This window comes from Mugil cephalus, chromosome 9, assembly GCF_022458985.1.
Source record: "Mugil cephalus isolate CIBA_MC_2020 chromosome 9, CIBA_Mcephalus_1.1, whole genome shotgun sequence".
NCBI lineage: Eukaryota > Metazoa > Chordata > Actinopteri > Mugiliformes > Mugilidae > Mugil > Mugil cephalus.
Window position 1 is genome coordinate 28,381,931 of NC_061778.1, and position 18,320 is coordinate 28,400,250.

At 41.0% G+C, this 18,320-nt stretch overlaps 1 protein-coding gene across 2 annotated transcripts in view; it reads left to right on the plus strand.

Moving 5' to 3' along the window:
- The window catches only part of ngef (neuronal guanine nucleotide exchange factor), a 96,364-nt gene extending 83,982 nt beyond the window's left edge, over positions 1-12,382 (plus strand). For both annotated transcript variants that reach the window (XM_047593555.1, XM_047593556.1), the window contains 4 exons: positions 2,179-2,337; positions 10,449-10,528; positions 10,614-10,718; positions 10,819-12,382. In XM_047593555.1, the coding sequence (XP_047449511.1) occupies positions 2,179-2,337; positions 10,449-10,528; positions 10,614-10,718; positions 10,819-11,039 (565 nt within the window). In that variant the 3' untranslated portion in view covers positions 11,040-12,382. The remainder of the gene's footprint in view (positions 1-2,178; positions 2,338-10,448; positions 10,529-10,613; positions 10,719-10,818) is intronic.
- The last annotated feature ends 5,938 nt before the right edge of the window (positions 12,383-18,320 follow it).

Here is an 18,320-nt window from a genome sequence, read left to right on the forward strand (position 1 = left end):
AAAAGTTGTCAGAGGAAAGGTGACACTTGTGTTGAGCAAAGCTAAACCAATGTTGATAGCAGTGACTATCTAAATAATTTAACAATTTTTCTAGTGTAATGACAATAATATAATTCACTATAGTGTAGCAATAACAGTAGCAACACCATTCTTAAAATGTAGAGCTAAAATCTGATGTATTTTGTATTGCATTCCAGGTAAAAAGTCAGACCTTTGTCAAAAGGATGACCCAGATTGGGTGCCATTTGTTGGAATGACAGCGAATGACCTTCTTCAAAGGTCACCTGAAGAAACAAATCAGTAATGCCACATGTGGTAGCTTGATATGAGAAGTGTGAAGTGACCTTTTCTTAAGAGTATGGTTTCATGTCAAGGAAGAACACAACAGGTGCAGTACTTGCCTTGTGAATGCTTATTGAGAAGTACAGAGATAGGCAGAAGGAGCTGTATTGTGTCTTTGAAGATCAAGAAACAGCATATGACACAGTACCGAGAGAGAAGTTTGGCATTGTTTGAGTAAGTCTGGAGTGGCAGAGAAGTAGGAGTTCATGGCAAAGGTGGGACTGCATCAAGGGCCGACTCTGAGCCCCTTCTTGATTGCTGTGTTGATGGACAGACTGACAGATGAGGTCAGACAGGAATCTCCATGGACAATGGTGTTTGAGGATGACATTTTGATCTGTAGTGGGAGCAGGGAGCAGATGGGGGAAAATGTAGGGAAGGATGATTGTTTGCTCTGGAAAGAAGAGGAATTCACCAAAGCAAGCCTGAATACATGTGTGTGAATGAGAGGGACTCACGTGTAAGTGTAAGGTTACAATAAAGAGAGGTACAGAAGGTGCATGAAGTTGAATAATTAGGGTTAATAGTTCAGAGCAATGGGGAATGTGTAAAAGAGGTGAATAGGCATGTGCAGGAAAAAGGGAATGAAAGGAAAGGTTTACAGGACAGTGGTGAGACCACTGGAGGACCACTTTGAGGAACAGGCAGGAGATTTTCTCAGGGCATGACCAGGATGGAAAGGATCAGGAGATAAAATTAGGGGGCCAGGTTGAGATGGTTTGGACATATTCGGAGCAAGAATATTGAATATATCAGTTGAAGGATGTTGAGAGTTGTCAGGCAGGAGATCTAAACCAAATTCTTCCCAGTGGAAGGCCAAAATTGAATCCAGGGGAGAGTTGTGGGCCAAATTGTTAATTTTCCAATAGATTGAGTCAAATATGGGTATATATAGGGATGGCCATTGATAGGATTTTATTGATACTGATGCCATTATTGATAATGCTTATTGATCCGACTCTTTATTGATTCCCTTATCAATTCTTTTATCAATTCCTGCTGTGAATTTGTGGTCTAGAAAAAGTAGGTGTTCATGGTTTTGTGTAAACAGCAATTTTTGTTTCTAAACGAGACATAAGACCTTGTGTAAGAAATATAGAAAATTGGATTCTGGATCCTCACTGGCACTCCTCTGCACGGACATAATGGCAGCTGCACTCAGGAAATTGACCGGAGATTGAAGAGCACATGGCACTCTTGTTTGTCGACAGCATGTTGGTAGTGTTGCCGCCCTTGGATAGATATAGAGACTCACCACGAAAAGTATCAATAAGAGAAATTGATAAGCATGAAGCCTGTCACTGAAATGAAACAGTTGGAATGGGTTCTTTAAAAGAACCATTTATCGATGCCCATCCCTAGGTATATATATAGCATGCAAATGCATGCAATAGCATGTGCAAAATACACTATCACAAACAGCAGCGAGTTATTTTATGTTTTGTTGTTTTCATTTTTCTAATTGTAACGTGTATTTGAGTTTATTTCAAAATATCATGACGAGTATTCAAGTAGACTGTTCATCCATTTATCTCATTGTTTGATAAGTTATGATTATGCGACCTGTGGTGTTGTCAAACTGCATTTAACCTGATCTCACTGATTTAATCAGGGTAGACACAATAATTAGACATTATAATACAATTCAGCATCCTCCATTTAACCGTACAGAAATTCAAAATTACAGCCTTAATGAAAGAATATTGTTTAGGCTGCTTTTACAAAGGTGTAACAAATAAACTGAAACTGAGCTGAGTCTGTATTTACATTAAAATAACAAATCCTTAGATAAGTGCAATGAAAGCTACAATGTTTTTTTTTGTCAATCTTTTTCAGTGGGGACAAGTACCAAGTTCTTGATTCTTGCACACGGGCCTTGCTGAGGACGGAAGATCTTGAAGACCAGGGCCAGCAGTTGGCCACTGTCTTTAATCTTAAACTACTGGATAATCAAGATGCTTGTCCAGTCAGCTACATGCTCAAGACCTCCAGTATGTAAGTATCTGAGGCAGAATCTCCTTGAGAGTAAGTAACATTTTAAGCATGCAAAACAACAACAACAAAATTACAACTGTAATCAGTACTAACACTGTAACACTGTATAACACTATAACACTATGGAACATGGAACCATGTTGTACCACTTCTATTCTCACTCTGTGTTTGGCAACATATTAAGCCCATTACAGAATTGTACAGTAATTCCATTGAGTATTTATTTTTTGTTTATTTTTATTTAATGTGCAGTAAGACGAAACATACAGTGTGTCTACATACAGTGTATCTACATTTTAAAGTTTAACTGAAGTCTGTAGCTGAAAGTATGCCTGAGCAGTAGACCTTTGAAAAACGGTCTTTTTTGGGTTCTTTTATACGTCCGTCCCATTCATTTCCAATGGGAAATTTATCACAGTTTTTCGGAAAGAAAAGTAATAGCACACCGATCCTGATCGAGCTGCACGTTTTGACATATAACTCACCCTAGTTAAAGGAGTTAAAGGAGTTAAAGGATGAAAAAAGGAAGGAAGATGAAAAATTAAAAAAAAAATAGAAAATTCCCTCTGGGAAATTTTGAAGGGGCTCTGGGGGTCTAATGCTGGGGGTACCGTCTCTGTCAACATAGGAAGTTACAAGTCACAGTTAGCTTATAATGAGCTCAGTTAACTTGCAGTTAGCATACTTAACTCACATTCAGCACAGTTAGCTTACGGTTAGCATAGTTAGCCTACATTTAGCACATTTAACACACGGTTAGCACAGTTACCACACTTAACCCACATTTAGCACACGGCTAGCAGAGTTAGCTTACGGTTAGCACAATTAGCCTGTGTGTGACAAAGTAATGCGCGCTTGTGCGCGCATATGTGTGTTTGTGTGTGTGCATCCTCTTTGTGTGTGTGTGTATCTGTAATTGTAATGACATTAAGCTGCCTGTGTGTTTCTGTGTAGCACGCTTGTGCGCACGTTTATATGTAACTGTAGTAACATAAAGTTACCTCTGTGTGTGTATGTGTGTGTGGGTGAGGAGGGCGCGCTTGCGCGTATGTATGTAACTGTAATCACAAAGTTACCTGTGTAGTGTGTGTGTGTGTGTGTGTGTGTGTGTGTGGTTGAGGAGGGCGTGCTTGCACGTGCATGTGTGTGTTATTGTAATCACAAAGTTACCTGTGTACTGTTTGTTGGTGTGTATTGTTGTAACATAAATGTGTGGGACACAGGGATCACCTGTATTAACAGCACAGACATCAGAGAAGTCTCTGATTAATGAACTGGTCTCAGCTGTGGCCCAGAGATGCGGCTCAGGGGTTGCTTCGGCAAATCACAGTGGTCGTCAATGACAACGTAAGCATGCGGAGCCGGGACACAGAAAAGACCGAGATTTCCCCCCTTTTTGATAGTCTCACATTTGGGCTCACTGTGAGAAAATGGGGACAAAATGGTAACTACTTTCAGAAAACCAAGCAGACTGTGGGCGTCGTGAGGTGAGGTACCAAGGGAACAAAGGGTGAACAAGTGCTGTTCAAAATAACAAATAAATATAACAAAAGGAGAACTCTAAACAGAGTCTATAACTATCTTATATAAAACAAACACCTCACTGTCTGGACTATTTGGCAATAACAAAAAACACATCAATAAACAGCACCACTAACCTAGTATTTCTAACAAAAGTAGTCCTCAGTGTAATCAGTGCCATATATAAATCTACCCTTAGCCCAGTCTCAACAATACACACCACAAACCTCCACAATTTCCAAACGAATTACTGGCACAATCTAATCAAGGTGAGCTCACACCACACGAAGAACAACAAGCCTCGCAATGGTGTGGCGCTCCCAGTTTAAATAGTCTGGATGCTGGCCAGGGGGCCCTCTGATTGGCGGCACGAAGCTTGATGTTCCGCCAATCCCGGCCCCGCACATCCCTTTGCGGTGTCGCCCACGTGACCCCGCCCTTCTGCTCCTGGGCCAATCAGGTACAGCCAGCCACCTCGGTCCTACGTAATGGGATAGGGCACACACAGAATACACACAATACATACATCGCCGGCACTGAACCAAAGCTGCTTTGCGATAGCCCCTCCCCTTATGACAAAAGCCAGATGGTTTTGTTACCAACTTTACCTTCCTTCCCCTTGTCTCTCTTCCTTTTTTTTCTCAAAGTACCACCTGCCAACGTTCTCGTTCTCGACAACGCGTCAGCCAAAACGTTGTCCATCCCCTTTTTGTGTCGAATTTCAAGATTGAATTCTTGCATAATTAACGCCCTCCTCATTAGTTGCTGGTTGTGATTGTACATGCGGGTCAGAAAGACAAGGGGGTTGTGGTCAGTGAAGACCAACACTGGCAACAGTCTGGAGCCGACATAAACCTCGAAATACTGGAGTGCCATCAACAATGTAAGGGTTTCCTTTTCAATGGTGGAATAGCCGAACTGATGTTTCAGGAACTTGCAGGAGAAGTAGCACACCGGGTGGTCCTCCCCATCAACATCTGACTGCAGCAGAACCGCGCTCACACCCATCTCACTAGCATCTACCTCAAGCTTGAATGGTCAAGAGGGGTCAGGGGCAGAGAGCACCAGGGCATGGCTCAGAAGAGCTTTTACACTCTCAAAGGAATGCTGGCATTCAGGGGACCACACGAAATCTACCTTCGGATTAATTAGCCACATCAAAGGATGAACTACAGTGGAAAAGTTTAGACAGAAGCTCCTGTAATATCCAGCCATGCCTAAAAACCTGCGAAGGGCTTTCTGAGTGGGAGGGACTGGATAGTCCATTATGGCTGAAACTTTTGCATCTGTGGGCCTCACCTGGCCCTGTCACACTTCCCTCCTCAAGTAGGTGACGGAGGCCTTCCCAAATTCACATTTGGCCAAGTTTAAAGTAAGTGTTACCTCCACTACTCTCGTGAACACTTTTCCTAAGGTTAGCAGATGCTCCTCCCAAGTAACCGAGTACATGATTAGATCATCTAAGTACATATTACAATTTTCTACTCCTGCCAATTCCATGTTGACCAGCCTCTGAAAGGTGGTGGGGGTGTTGCACATGCCGAATGCCATCACTGTATATTGCAGAAAACTGTCACAAATGCCGATATCTCGGAGGCACGCTCAGTTAACGGCACCTGACAATAACCCATGAGTAGGTCTAACTTGCTCATCAATTTGGATGGGCCCAGATTATCAATACAATCCTCCATCCGTGGGAGAGAATACGATTCAGCGACTGTTACAGCGTTGACTTTGTGAAAATGGGTAATGAAGCGCGGGGATCCGTCAGTTTTGGTCTCTAATAAAGGGAGAACTCCAGGGACTTGCACTAGGCTTGGCGAATCCGTTTTGTACTAAATACTCTGTCTCTTTTCTCATCAATTCACCCTACACCGGATTCGCATGGTAAGGATGTTGCTTTGTTGGCTTAGCATCCTTAACATCAGTGTTATGCTGCAGGACCATGGTTTGAGTGGGAACATCACTGAACAGACAGGAGAACCGGCAGTTAAATCAATTATATCGGGTTGTTGTTCCATTGACAAGTGAGAATTTCTGAATTTTGCTAACCGGGCACCTTGATGCACCTTTAACCTTTAACCCATCATCGCCGTCCGAGTGGCTCGGGGCCTCGCTCACAACCAATGCAGAACTGTCAGCATCAGTTTTGAATGAGCCCTCCGGAGTTACACCCTCTGCTCTACTGTTATACCACTTCAGCATGTTAACATGACACACACACGTTTTGCGCCGTCTCTCCAGAGTACCAATATCATAATTGGTGTCATCATACTGATGCTTCATCACCGACTGAGCAGTGGAGAAAGACTCCTTCGCCAGGGAATTTGCCCTGTGTAGCCGCTCACGGAATTGACTGACATAATCTAACACATTTTCTTTATGCAAGTCTTCAGAAAACATAAACTGTTCCTGTGACAACTTAAGTGGGCTGCAGCGCGAGTGCCCAAAGACGAGGTCCAAAAGGGCTCTCATATAGCGGGGATGGGATGCAGTGGTGCGGGAGGAATAGGTTAGTTTGGTTTACCCACAATTTGGCAGACATGACAACTGCGACAATATTTACCTACATCATTCTTCAACCCTGGCCAGAAGAAGTGTTTCAGAATAAGGGAGTATGTTTTGGCAATACCTAAATGTCACTGACTACTAAAAATCACTGACTCTCATGAGCTATAGACAACACGTGTGATCGATACACAATCTGATACACACATACACACACATATCCCCAGTTAAGTTTAAGACCACACAAAGGCCTCCTTGTTTGGTCAAAGTATAATCAAGAGCCATGTCAAGCTTCAACAACATCAATCGATTACTTTTCTGTGTATTCATCAAATACTCAAAACCTGTCATGATCTCATTTGCAAAAGACAGTGGAGTATACCTAATATTATCAATATGATCTTCCAAAAATCACACCATACCATGGAAGTAATCCTAAACCCCACTTTTCTACTGAACTTATCCTCCAGTGAAAAGCCTTCATAGTATGAAACTGTGCTAATTCCCTATTTTTACCTTCTTCCAAGAATAGCATTAGAATTAATTTCATCAGGTGCATGTACTTTTGCAAGGTAAAAACCTCATATGGGAGTTTCAGTCTTGCCAAATACCAAAATCCTGTCCACCCATATGGCAAGAAATATATATGCTTTATCATCACAAACCCACCAAAGACCCACCAAGTTTCCCATAGTCACATTTCCTGGCAAAGTCTGATTCTGCACAATCAAAGTCCTACTCTGTCTATGATCTGGAGCATTAAAATTCACTGTGTATAAATCATCAACAGCTCTATGGTCGCGCCTTCCAAAATATATTTGTCACAGTCAGATATCCCCATAAACGTCCCAGGACCATTATACGTATTATTTGAACAAAAACAGTTCATAGCCCTCACTGATGTCACCTCCATCCTATTTTGTTTTGCCGTTGTCACTTTCTCATGAGGACCAAATAAATTCATATAAGGTAAATCTACCAACCACAAACAAGTCAATCTAGGTTTAAATAAGTTTACTGACAAACTCTTAATATTATCTATTTTTGATTGCTGATGATATAACAACCATGATGACACAGAAGACTGACATTTAGGAGTCAACAGTTCCGGTACTGCCTTTAAAATCAAAGGCCATGTGCCAGGTGCTGGAACTCTCACCACACATGGACCCTCTATTTTCCTCATTGATCTGACTGAATGTGTCAACTGCTGGAACTATACATTTCTACTTGCCCACAAGTCTGGAATTTGTAATGCCTTAGAATCAAAACCAAATGCCTTCCACTGTGCTTCCCTCTTCTGTATTACTTGACGAGGTTCAATGACATCCCCTGATGTCTCATCGAAACTCAAAAATGCATTAGTCTCATCTACAACATCCTCCTGATCTATATCAAACAGATCCACATAATTTCTTCCCACAATTTGTTCCCTATTTTCAATATTTACGATTACTCATATCAGCCTCTATCTGCGTCACATTCTACCTGTGAAGATGTCAAGGTTGTCACATCTGGTTCCTGTGTCATTTGTACAGATTTTGTAGTTGTAGAAGTGACAGAAATAAAAACAGTATTAGTCATCTCCTTTGCAGCTATAGACAAAATAGTTACTTGAGTCAGTATAGTAACACTCTTAGTAGTTTCTGAGACCAGAGTATCATGCTCTGTTTGTACACTATCCTTGTAGTGGTTCCTGTGATGAATACTTTCTGTTCTTCTTCAGTCACCATCGAAAATTCAATAGTCTGCGACCCCTTAATGTGAGCATTACTTCACAAGTTACATTACCCCCTATCCAATCCTTATGAGGTAAAACAAACTTAAACTGTGGCTCTAAATAGTACATGTATTTATAGTATACATAGTACATGTATATTCCCCTAGATCACCCCATGTGACATTATGCAAGAAAAGTGAACAATCTCCCCATAACTGTCAACCACCACATGTCATTAACCAGAACATACATCCTTTTACTGGGGGGTACAGCATCAACTTCAGGCCCTCTTAACACCACATCTTCCGTTCAACTTTCCACCCTTACATGGTAACTGAACTGTTTCTCCTAAGGCCACTTCAACACTAGTCTTCATATCGTTTGGTTTAACCCTTTTCCTGACTGGCCTTGGGCTTCTTTGTTCAACTGAGCCTCCCAATTGTCCTGAAGCTGCATCCCTGTTCTCTGCAGTCTCTGGTGTTTCGCCTTCCCTTGTGTTAAACCCCTCAGTCTCTGGTAGGTATTACTTTCTCCTTGTTCATTACCTGGAGAGCCACATGTGGCACCATCAAAATCATAAACAAGATCATCAACCTCATCTCTAACCTGAACAACCCCATCTTGCTCTTCTAAATCTTCCACATCTTGATTCTGTGGGGGTGACACCTCTTCTTCTGGTGCTTTAACGCAGTGTGATAAATGATACTAAGTTGGAGACCCTTTAACCTGAACCGCACTCTCAGTACTGCGCACAACTTCAAACGGTCCTTCATGACGTTCGTTATACCATTTCCTTCTAAACACCTTTACAAACATTTTGTCTCCAGGTTGCACCATCCCCCTTTTTTGTCCATCAAGTCTCTCTTGCGCCTCTTCTTGACTCTGCCTGTCAGAAACATATGTGGATTTTTTTTTATGGAGAGTAGCCATGTATTTGACGTATGCTTGCATCTCATCTTCCAAAAGAGCTGAACTTGAACCCTTTCCACCCGTACGCAAACAAGGTGTTGGCATCTGTCTACCTGTAACCAACTCATAAGGAGTCATATGTAAATCACACAATTCACTGGAGCGACATACCATTAATGGTAACGGAAGTGCTTCTATCTAATTAAGACCTGTATGTTGACAGATTTTAACAATACGATTTTTCAGAACACCATTCCTCTTCTCACAAATCCATGACTCTGTGGATGATAAACTGCCCCAAGACACTGTTTAATACCCAATTTTTTGTAAGATCAGTTTCACAGTTTTATTCACAAATGCCTTCCCATTATCCAAAGATATTCGATCAGAAAGTCCCCACCTGCTTATGACCTCCCTGCACAGAAACTTGTCAACTGACTGAGCATCCTTTCGCTTAGTTGGACAAGCCTCAGGCCATCATGAAAATCTATCCATGACAACTAACATATACCTTTTACCTCCAACCGGTTTATCATATCAACAAAATCCACCACTAATTCACGCATTGGACCCCTCGGCATTGGAATATGACCTGGAGGAACCATCACACCCCTCCGAACATTATTTTCGAAAACAGAAAACAGTGCATCTGCTTATAATATGATCAATCAGCTCAAGCAAATATGGTGCCCAAAACCCATACTCTTTCATAATCTTCCTTCTGACTTCCCCCCTTGCAACATGGGCTAACCCATGTGCCTCCTGAATCATCAATCCCAACAAATCTAGAGGTGCTACTATCAGCCCCTCATGGTTTCTTCAAAGACCAGTAGAATCCTAGGTTGCACCTCGATCTACCCACAACTGTTTATCCACCTCAGAAACAGCTTCCTGCATTAAGACCACATCTTTCAATGTAATCATATTCTCCAAATCTACTTCATGTGTGACCAAAAAAACTTTACCAAACTTCTCAGCTCCTGTCACTGCTTTTGCAGCTTCATCAGCCGCTTTATTACCTTGAGTGACTCCTGACACATCCTTCTTGTGTGCTGCACATTTAGCTATTGCTATTTCTTTAGGTTTCATCACACGGTAACAGGACCCATCAGTCCAATACTCTAAATCTGCCTCATGCAATGGGAGAGCTTGCAAATCTGACCTCAGTCTTGAATATTTCTCCGCTTCTTGATCACAATCATGTGGTTCACCATCCTCTGGAGTTGGTAAATTCTCAGATGGATTTACTGTAACACACCTTACTAATGTGACATCCTCCTGAAATAAAGAAAAGAGAAAAGTTGTCCATGTCTAATTTTGCATAAAATATTGTATATAGTGCATAGTGTGGATTTGTGGAAATTGGTTGTAACGGATGAAGGATGAGCATATGCAAAAAGTCAGTAAGAAGTTATCTGTAACACATTACTAATAAAGGGTATCCTTTGTATAGGAGCGATAAGCTTCGATGGATATGTGCACTCACTCCTAACCGCCGCATGCACTTTATGTCTACAAGTGGCCACCAAGCAGGTGAAACTGAATATCATACCCACAATGAATTTTTGTCCATAATTCAGAACAATTTTGAACTTAAACTATCTGTAATATTTATTAGACTCTCCACAGGTGCAGTGTATTCAGTCATACACTTCTCAGGAGCCAGATGAACTCTCCATTGAGATGGCTGATGTTTTGAACATCCTAGAGAGAACAGATGATGGTGTGTAGAGACAAAAACTGACTGATTGTTGTTATTAAAAATACGGATAGTATTTTTTCATGATCTCTTGTCTTATCCTTTTCTGTCTCCTGTATTCCAGGCTGGATGATGGGTGAGAGGCTCCATGATGGCGAAAAAGGCTGGTTCCCTAGTCGAGCAGTAGAGGAAATCCAGAGCAAAGAAATTCGAGCTCAGAATCGGAGAGAGGCCTTTAGGATACAAAAAACCAATGATGCTAGAGAAGGCATGCAAACTGGAGTCAATATTGGTTTAAGGGCTGGAAGACGTACTGTAAAAGTCGATTGTGTCCTTGCACAATAGTGATATCTTTCACAATGAATACCTATATACTAAGAGAAAAGTATTTAAAACATGTGCCACTTAATCTCCATAATATTACATGGCATCTATTTGAACATCAGCCTGTTAAAAAATCTCTATTTTTGATCTCAGTGATTAAGGATAAATCATCAAAGTGCTTAAATCAATAATTGTCTCATATTGTGTGCTGAATGTATTTTGTAGACTCATACACTGTTGGGCATAATGCAAGTATTTGGTTAGGAGCTGCAACAGCCATACTGAGATAAATAACACACCCACAAGACAACCACTGCAGCTTCAGAACATACATGCAATACAAAACATATGAAAACATATGAAATGAAGCTTTTCATCAAAGTAGCAACTATCCTCTTGGTAATGAGTGTGACTGAACTTGGTAATGGTCTTTGTTTTTGCAGGAACTTCTGTATTTGGTTATGTTTTTCTCTTTGTGATATAAATTAGCAAAATCATTAATGATATTAATTATGAACATTTAATACTGTAAATGTTACTTCACTTAAACTGTAATCTGTATTGAGTAATAACAGATTTAATTGTTAGTTATACAGTTTATTTCACTTTGCACAAGAGGGACAATAATCAGCTTGTCTTCTCAGAGTAAAGCTAGTACAACTGGAATGCAGTCTGCTTGCCAATTGTTGCCAACCTAATTGTTTTCATAGAATCACATTTGGCCTTTTTTTCTTTCAAACGCAACAACACAGATTTGAACTAATTAGTTAAAAAATGGTTATTTAATTAGATGATTCTGATCAGCAGTAGTATTTTTTCATTAGAGCAATCAGGCAATGACCTGGAAAAAAGAAAATGATATTTTTACCGCCTTCAACTACAGTGTTTTGCCAGCTGTAAATTACTGTCATTGTTATATACTATCAGCCTTGAGCTGTATTCCATGGACCCCATCCTTGGCCCAATACAGTTTGTAGTTTAAGGAGAAATCTTTGTGTTATGTTGCCATCTTGTGTTTTAAGTGATATTGCCAACAGCAGAGCAAAAAGAAAAATGTGTTCAGTGCAGAGTGTCAGTGTCTACTTAGGCAACTATTTTAATCCATTGAACAGGTCACCTTCCCCAAATATTCATCAGCTGCCCACCTGTAAATATGCTATATCACTCCACTACTCTGTGTACCAACATTATGCTTGGTGTATTACAAATGGGAACCCCTAGTTCAGTCTGAAAGTTAAATGACTTTGGAGAGGTTCATTTTAGATTGATGCTTTAACTTTTTTGTTTTAATATATACAGTATAGTCTATAGAAAAGCCAATAACATCGTTACATGACTGCACACATACATAAAATAATGTCATTCTTTGGGCTAACTACCCAGAGAGCCTCTTGTACAGGGCATCATGGGTTTGGTTTACTAGAAAGACCTATTTTGTTTTTGAAGTACTGTATCACACACGCCTAATCAGCACTCTAACGGTGCTTCTAAGGATGGTAAATGGTCTTGCTCTTATATAGCGCTTTTCTACCTACTCAAAGTACTCAAAGCGCTTTTACAGTCAGAGACACATCCACCCATCACACAAGCACACACACATTCACACACCAGTGTCAGTTGCACTGGGAGCAACTGGGGGTTCAGTGTCTTGCTCAAGGACACTTTGGCATATGGCATATGGCACATTTGGGGGATTGAACCGCTAACCCTTCGGTTCATGGACAATACACTCTACCTACTGAGCCATAGCCACCCCAATGGAAAGTCTTATTTTACATCATTAAACCAGGCTGCAGCCCATAGTTTCCAATATAGAATCAACTACATTGTAGGACACATTTTGGGTGGAATATCAGTTTAAAAGTATAATAATCCACAAATTAGTGGAAATTAATAGAAATTGAGAACAAAATTAATTCAGCACCCAGTGATCATACATAATGTAACACTATGAACAACTATAGATCAGCAAGATGGTAAAACGTGTGTCATTAAACATGATAAATATTGTATTATTGATATTCACCAAGTTTTTAATAATTTCTAAGATATAAATTATTGTCCATTAAACATTAATCAGAAACCCGCCTGATCTGGTAATTCTTTTATTTTTTTCTCCCAGTGTGGATGCCTGAATATAATATAAGCAACTGCCAGATACAACTCCACATTCCTTCAGAGAGCCAGGGGAGAAAAGATATTCCAACTACATTGTCCTTCAAACTGTTTCCAAGAAGATGATAATCTCTTTTTCACTTTTTCACGTCAATAGACCCCAGCACAATATTAGGACAGATACCGATTTATGGATCATAAATCGGACACCGTCTGTCCCACAGCACCAAACTCATAATCTGTATAATATTAATATTCTCATGTTTCTAGAGTCTAAGACGACAAAGCAGAAGAAGATGAGTCCAAGGTATGCAACCGTTATTTAATGTTCTTATAGGATGAAGTAACAGCGTTCACATGTAAGTCATCGTAAAGTGTGCAACAATGAAGTACCTTCATCTTTTTCATTTGTAGTTTTTGTCATTCCCGCTTATTGGTGCACTATTGATACAATATTTTGTTCTTCTTTAATTAGGGCAATGCCTGAGGGGGCGTTTGCCCCGAGGCAGTATTATTATACTGCATGTTTCTTTTTATTATTATGGCCACAGGGCAATAGTGCCTGGCCTCTACAGTTATACCGTGTGTTTCTTCTTCTTATTTTTCCTCTTGGTCCTTTTTTTTCGTCACTTATTATGTAAGTTGTGAAAAACTGCCAAGAATTTTCCATTGAAATTTATTGGACAGGTGAAAAAAAAAAGAAAGCGAAAAAGAGAGTTGTTCAAACGTCTACTGCTCAGGCGTACTTTCACCTAGAGACTTCATTTAAACTGTGTAGACACATGTATTGGTGTATCCGTTTTGATAGGTCTTACAGTTTTTGATCAATCACTGTTAAATGACCATGTTACGACCGGATAAAAACGGTTATGAGGACGTAACATAAAAACCAAGTTGGTAAGGTAGTTAAACAGTGTTTTATTAAATGAAAATTCAGATTGTTGTGACAAAAGGAGGTGATGCAAAAGTGAACAAAGAGCGCTCTGTTGCTGTTTAAAAGAAAAAACAAATATAACAAAAAGAGAACTCTAAACAGAGCCTATGCTATCTTATATATAACAAAACCGGAAACAAAAACCTCACTATCTAATTTACTTGAAAACAAAAAACCCATCAAAAAACAGCACCCCTTGTCAAGGGAGTGGCAGTGAAAGGACCTAAATGCGGACAGCCAACGAAGTCCAGGTGGAATTTAACAAGTTTTATTTCCAAAACAAACACAAGCTGAGGATCCGGGACGTGGAGGGGGCAGGCTAAGGAGGGAACAAGCTGAAACAGGAGCAGGCTGGGGGTTTTCAGGCGGAGACTGGAGCAGAGCGAGACCGGGGAATAGCACAGGCAGGCAGCTGAAACAGGGTCAAAAATGTGTCTCTTAGATCTGGGAGCTAGAGTTGAGCAGGCTACTGACTGAACAGTGGCTACGATCTGGCAGCAAGGTGAGGCAGGGCTGAGTGGAAGTAGGCTGGTGGTGATTGCAGGATGAATTGCAGCTGAGAAGCTGCTGATGGGCTCTCCTCTGTCTCAGCACACCTGAAATCACTTACCAGACACACACACTCAAACAGCAGCCGTAACACCCCTAAGACTAATGAAGCTAACAAAAATATCCTGCGGGTGTAATCAGTAGAACCAACTAAACCCTGCCCCAGTCCCTAAACAAACGAAAACAACCTCTGTACTCACAGACCAAAAGGGTATTGCACAAAATTAGGATAAGGGATTAAGCCTGGATATGTTGGTTATCCTAGATGAACTTAGCTCCAAGTTGGTTGCACAAAAGTAATAACTTTATCCTGGACAAGTAACCAGACCAGGCTAAGAACCAGGATAAGATTAATCCTGTGTTGAATCTGCTGTTGGATCTGCTGTCAACACTGTGAGAAATGAATGTGTTTTACAGCATGTCCATGGTCTTTGTACACATGTTAGATAAGTTCAATCATCCTGTCTCCAAATATGAAAAATATAGTCGTTTCATTTGCCGGTTTACTTTTAGTTTTAGTAGTATTTATTTACACAGATTATATATAAAGACCAATGCTCATATCAGTAGACAAAAAAATAATAATAATAAAAAGAAGCAAGCTTTATTTGGAATTTTGTCAATACAGATGTAGAAAAAAAGAAAGAAAAGAATACATAGGGAAGAGAAAGATATATATATCACTACTTAAACATTACTGACAGAAGTTGGTTTATTATTGTCAGGCCTACAGTTATATTCCAATATTAATAAAGATTACTTGTCAAAGTTCTGTCAGAGGTCTGACTAATATGTGGATCATTGCAGTTGATTAGATTTTTACTTTTAAAGATTGCTGGAGTTGAAAGATAGTCTCTATTGCGGCTGACGGGGGCAACATAGTATACATATAGGTCCAACTCCCGATTCACCTGTTTCCTCTTCATGATGGCATATCCATTTTTATATTATATTAGTGTTTTGGTGGTGTTTTCTTGTGTGTAACTTCTGACCTTGGCAGAGGGGAGGAATGTGGTTTAAAGCATAGTTGCATGTCCCATCATTTCTTACTTACTGCTGGCGGTTAGGCTAATTAGCTAGTGTGTGATATAGCTATTTCGACATAGGCAGAAGGAAGAGATGCCTGGTCGAGTGTGGTCACATTCCCATAATTTATTACCTACTGCTGGTGGCTAGGCTAATTAGCTGGTGTTTTGTAGTGTTTTATTTCTGTGGCTAGGCTAACTGTATCTCGTTTCGGACATAGGCAGAAGGAAGAGATGTCTGGTCGAGTGTGGTCACATTCCCATCATCTCTATTACCTACTGCTGCTGGCTAGGTTAGTAAGTAGCTGACCATTGGTCTGCTGGTTGGTTGTCCAGTTGGACCTGGCTTCTAAAGGAGTTTTGCCTTAGATCATGGCACAAGGGATTGTAACATTTCGTCCTGTGTATTAATGACTATGAAAGCTAGCCTTGGCTAGTGACTGCTGTGAACAGTGCCGCTGGTGACTAGGGAAAGACTTAGTGACAGCATGGATGGGCAGCTGACAGGAGGGAACAGTCCCCACTGGGGCTACAGTGGGTTAGCACTCACTGTGGCAGTAGCCAAGGCTTTGCTAAGCCTTTGACTGCACCCTATGTAGCTTCAGATTTGAATAATGATGAAATACACCTAGAGTCAGCGAGAGCAGGGGCACAAGATGACTCACCATTGGCTAATACGGTTATTGACTCTGGAACGGAATCGACTACGCATAGGCAGAACTTTTTAATAGAAGCTAGTGGTTCAGATGGAAATGGAAAGAAGCAGCAGGTTTGTGTGTGTAACCCACAGCTCGCACGATATCAGCATCCCTAATGTTGAGGCAGGTACTAGCACAGAGGTAGAACAAGGGCGCAGCCAGCCAAGGAGGGAGAAGATCAGTGGTCAGAAACCAAGGGTGAAGTGGCCAGGCGCAGCTGAAACTAGGAAGTGGGAGGACATCGATAATGATTTGGCCAGTGCGTTAGGTAAACTAAAAGGGACGGTAGAGAATAAGTTGGGGAGGATGGGAGATATAATCTATGATTATGGTAAGGAAAGATTTGGCATTAGTGAGATGCGGAAGAAAGCAGAGGGAGAGGTAGTTAGGTCTAGGCGTCAGCAGGATATCGATTGAACTTATACAGGAGAGGAGAATGCTTAAGAGGCAGTGGAAGAAGGCTACAGAGGAGGAGAAGAAAAGCATTACTTGCTTACAGGCAGGTGTGAAGGAGGGGCTGGCAGCATTAAGAAGGGTGGAGAGCATTCGGAAAAATAGGAGAAAGAAAGAGCGGGCGAGAGAAGCATTCTATAGGGATCTATTTAGATTTGTGAAGTCGCTATTTAGTAAAGAGAAGAATGGCAGCATGATGGTGACAAAGCAGGAACTTGAGGAGTACTTGGTAGAATAACACAAAGATAAGGAAATGCTTCGGAAGATTGCACGCCCTTCTGATATTCCACCAATCGGAGAAATAGGCAAGCAGTGTGAAGTTAGCCTACCAAAGTGGAAAGCGGTCCAGGAGGTGGTGAGGCGTGCAAGAGCCTCTTCAGCCCCAGGACCTAATGGAGTCCAATGGGGTTGTTATTGGGGGTCCCAGCAGCGAAGCTGCAGGAACCCCATTGTTTTTGTTATTATTATTATTATCATCATTATCATTATTGGGGGTCCAAGCAGCGAATCTGCAGGAACCCCATTGTTTTTGTGAGTGTTATTGGGGGTCCAAGCAGCGAATCTGCAGGAACCCCATTGTTTTTGTGAGTGTTATTGGGGGGTCCAAGCAGCGAAGCTGCAGGAACCCCATTGTTTTTTTTAGTATTATTATTATTATCATTATTATTATTATTATTGGGGGTCCAAGCAGCAAAGCTGCAGGAACCTTATTGTTTTTGTCAGTGTTATTATTATTGTTTTTGTTAGTGTTTAGTGTTTTGTTAGTGTTATTGGGGGTCCAAGCAGCGAATCTGCAGGAACCCCATTGTTTTTGATAGTGTTATTATTAGGGGCTACAGGGCTTCGCCTGAGGCCTAGTCCCTGCAGCCCCGAGGCCCCTATTGTTATCCTACGTGTTTCTTCTAATTAATATTAATAATAATAAAATAAGGGGCTACGGGAAAACGCCCTAGCGTTCTAAGCTACATCTGCTGTCATGGCCTCAACAACCATCCCAGTCTTCATGATCTGGAGTGCTGTGTATCAGACCTGTGGAGCTCCATAAACTATATCTGCCCCAGTCTTCATGGCCTCCTCCAGTTGTCCACTCCTACCTAGATGAACAATTCACTTACCTGCCCAAGATTCCTGTTATACTCACAAACTGTCTCATAGATCATCAGCTATGTGCTATATTACTAGATCTTACATGTTTCCTTCAGCTTGATGTATGTATCTATGACAGATTAGTTAGTTTATCTTGTTCCTACTGTTCTTCTTTTCTCTCTATCTTCTCTGTTTCTACCTTGCCGGCCTTCAAGCAATGGTTCCTCCATATGAGCTGGGTTCTGCTCAAGGTTACTTTCTGTTAAAAGGAAGTTTGTCCTTGCCACTGTTGCCCTCAGGCTGCTCTGGAGGTTGCAGGCTGTTTTTTGTGAAGCGTCTTGAGGTGATTTGCATTGTAGGCTAAGTGTGCCAAATGTCAGTCAAGTGTTCTAAATGTAGGCTAACTGTGTTTAATGTAGGTTAACTATGCTAACTGTATGGT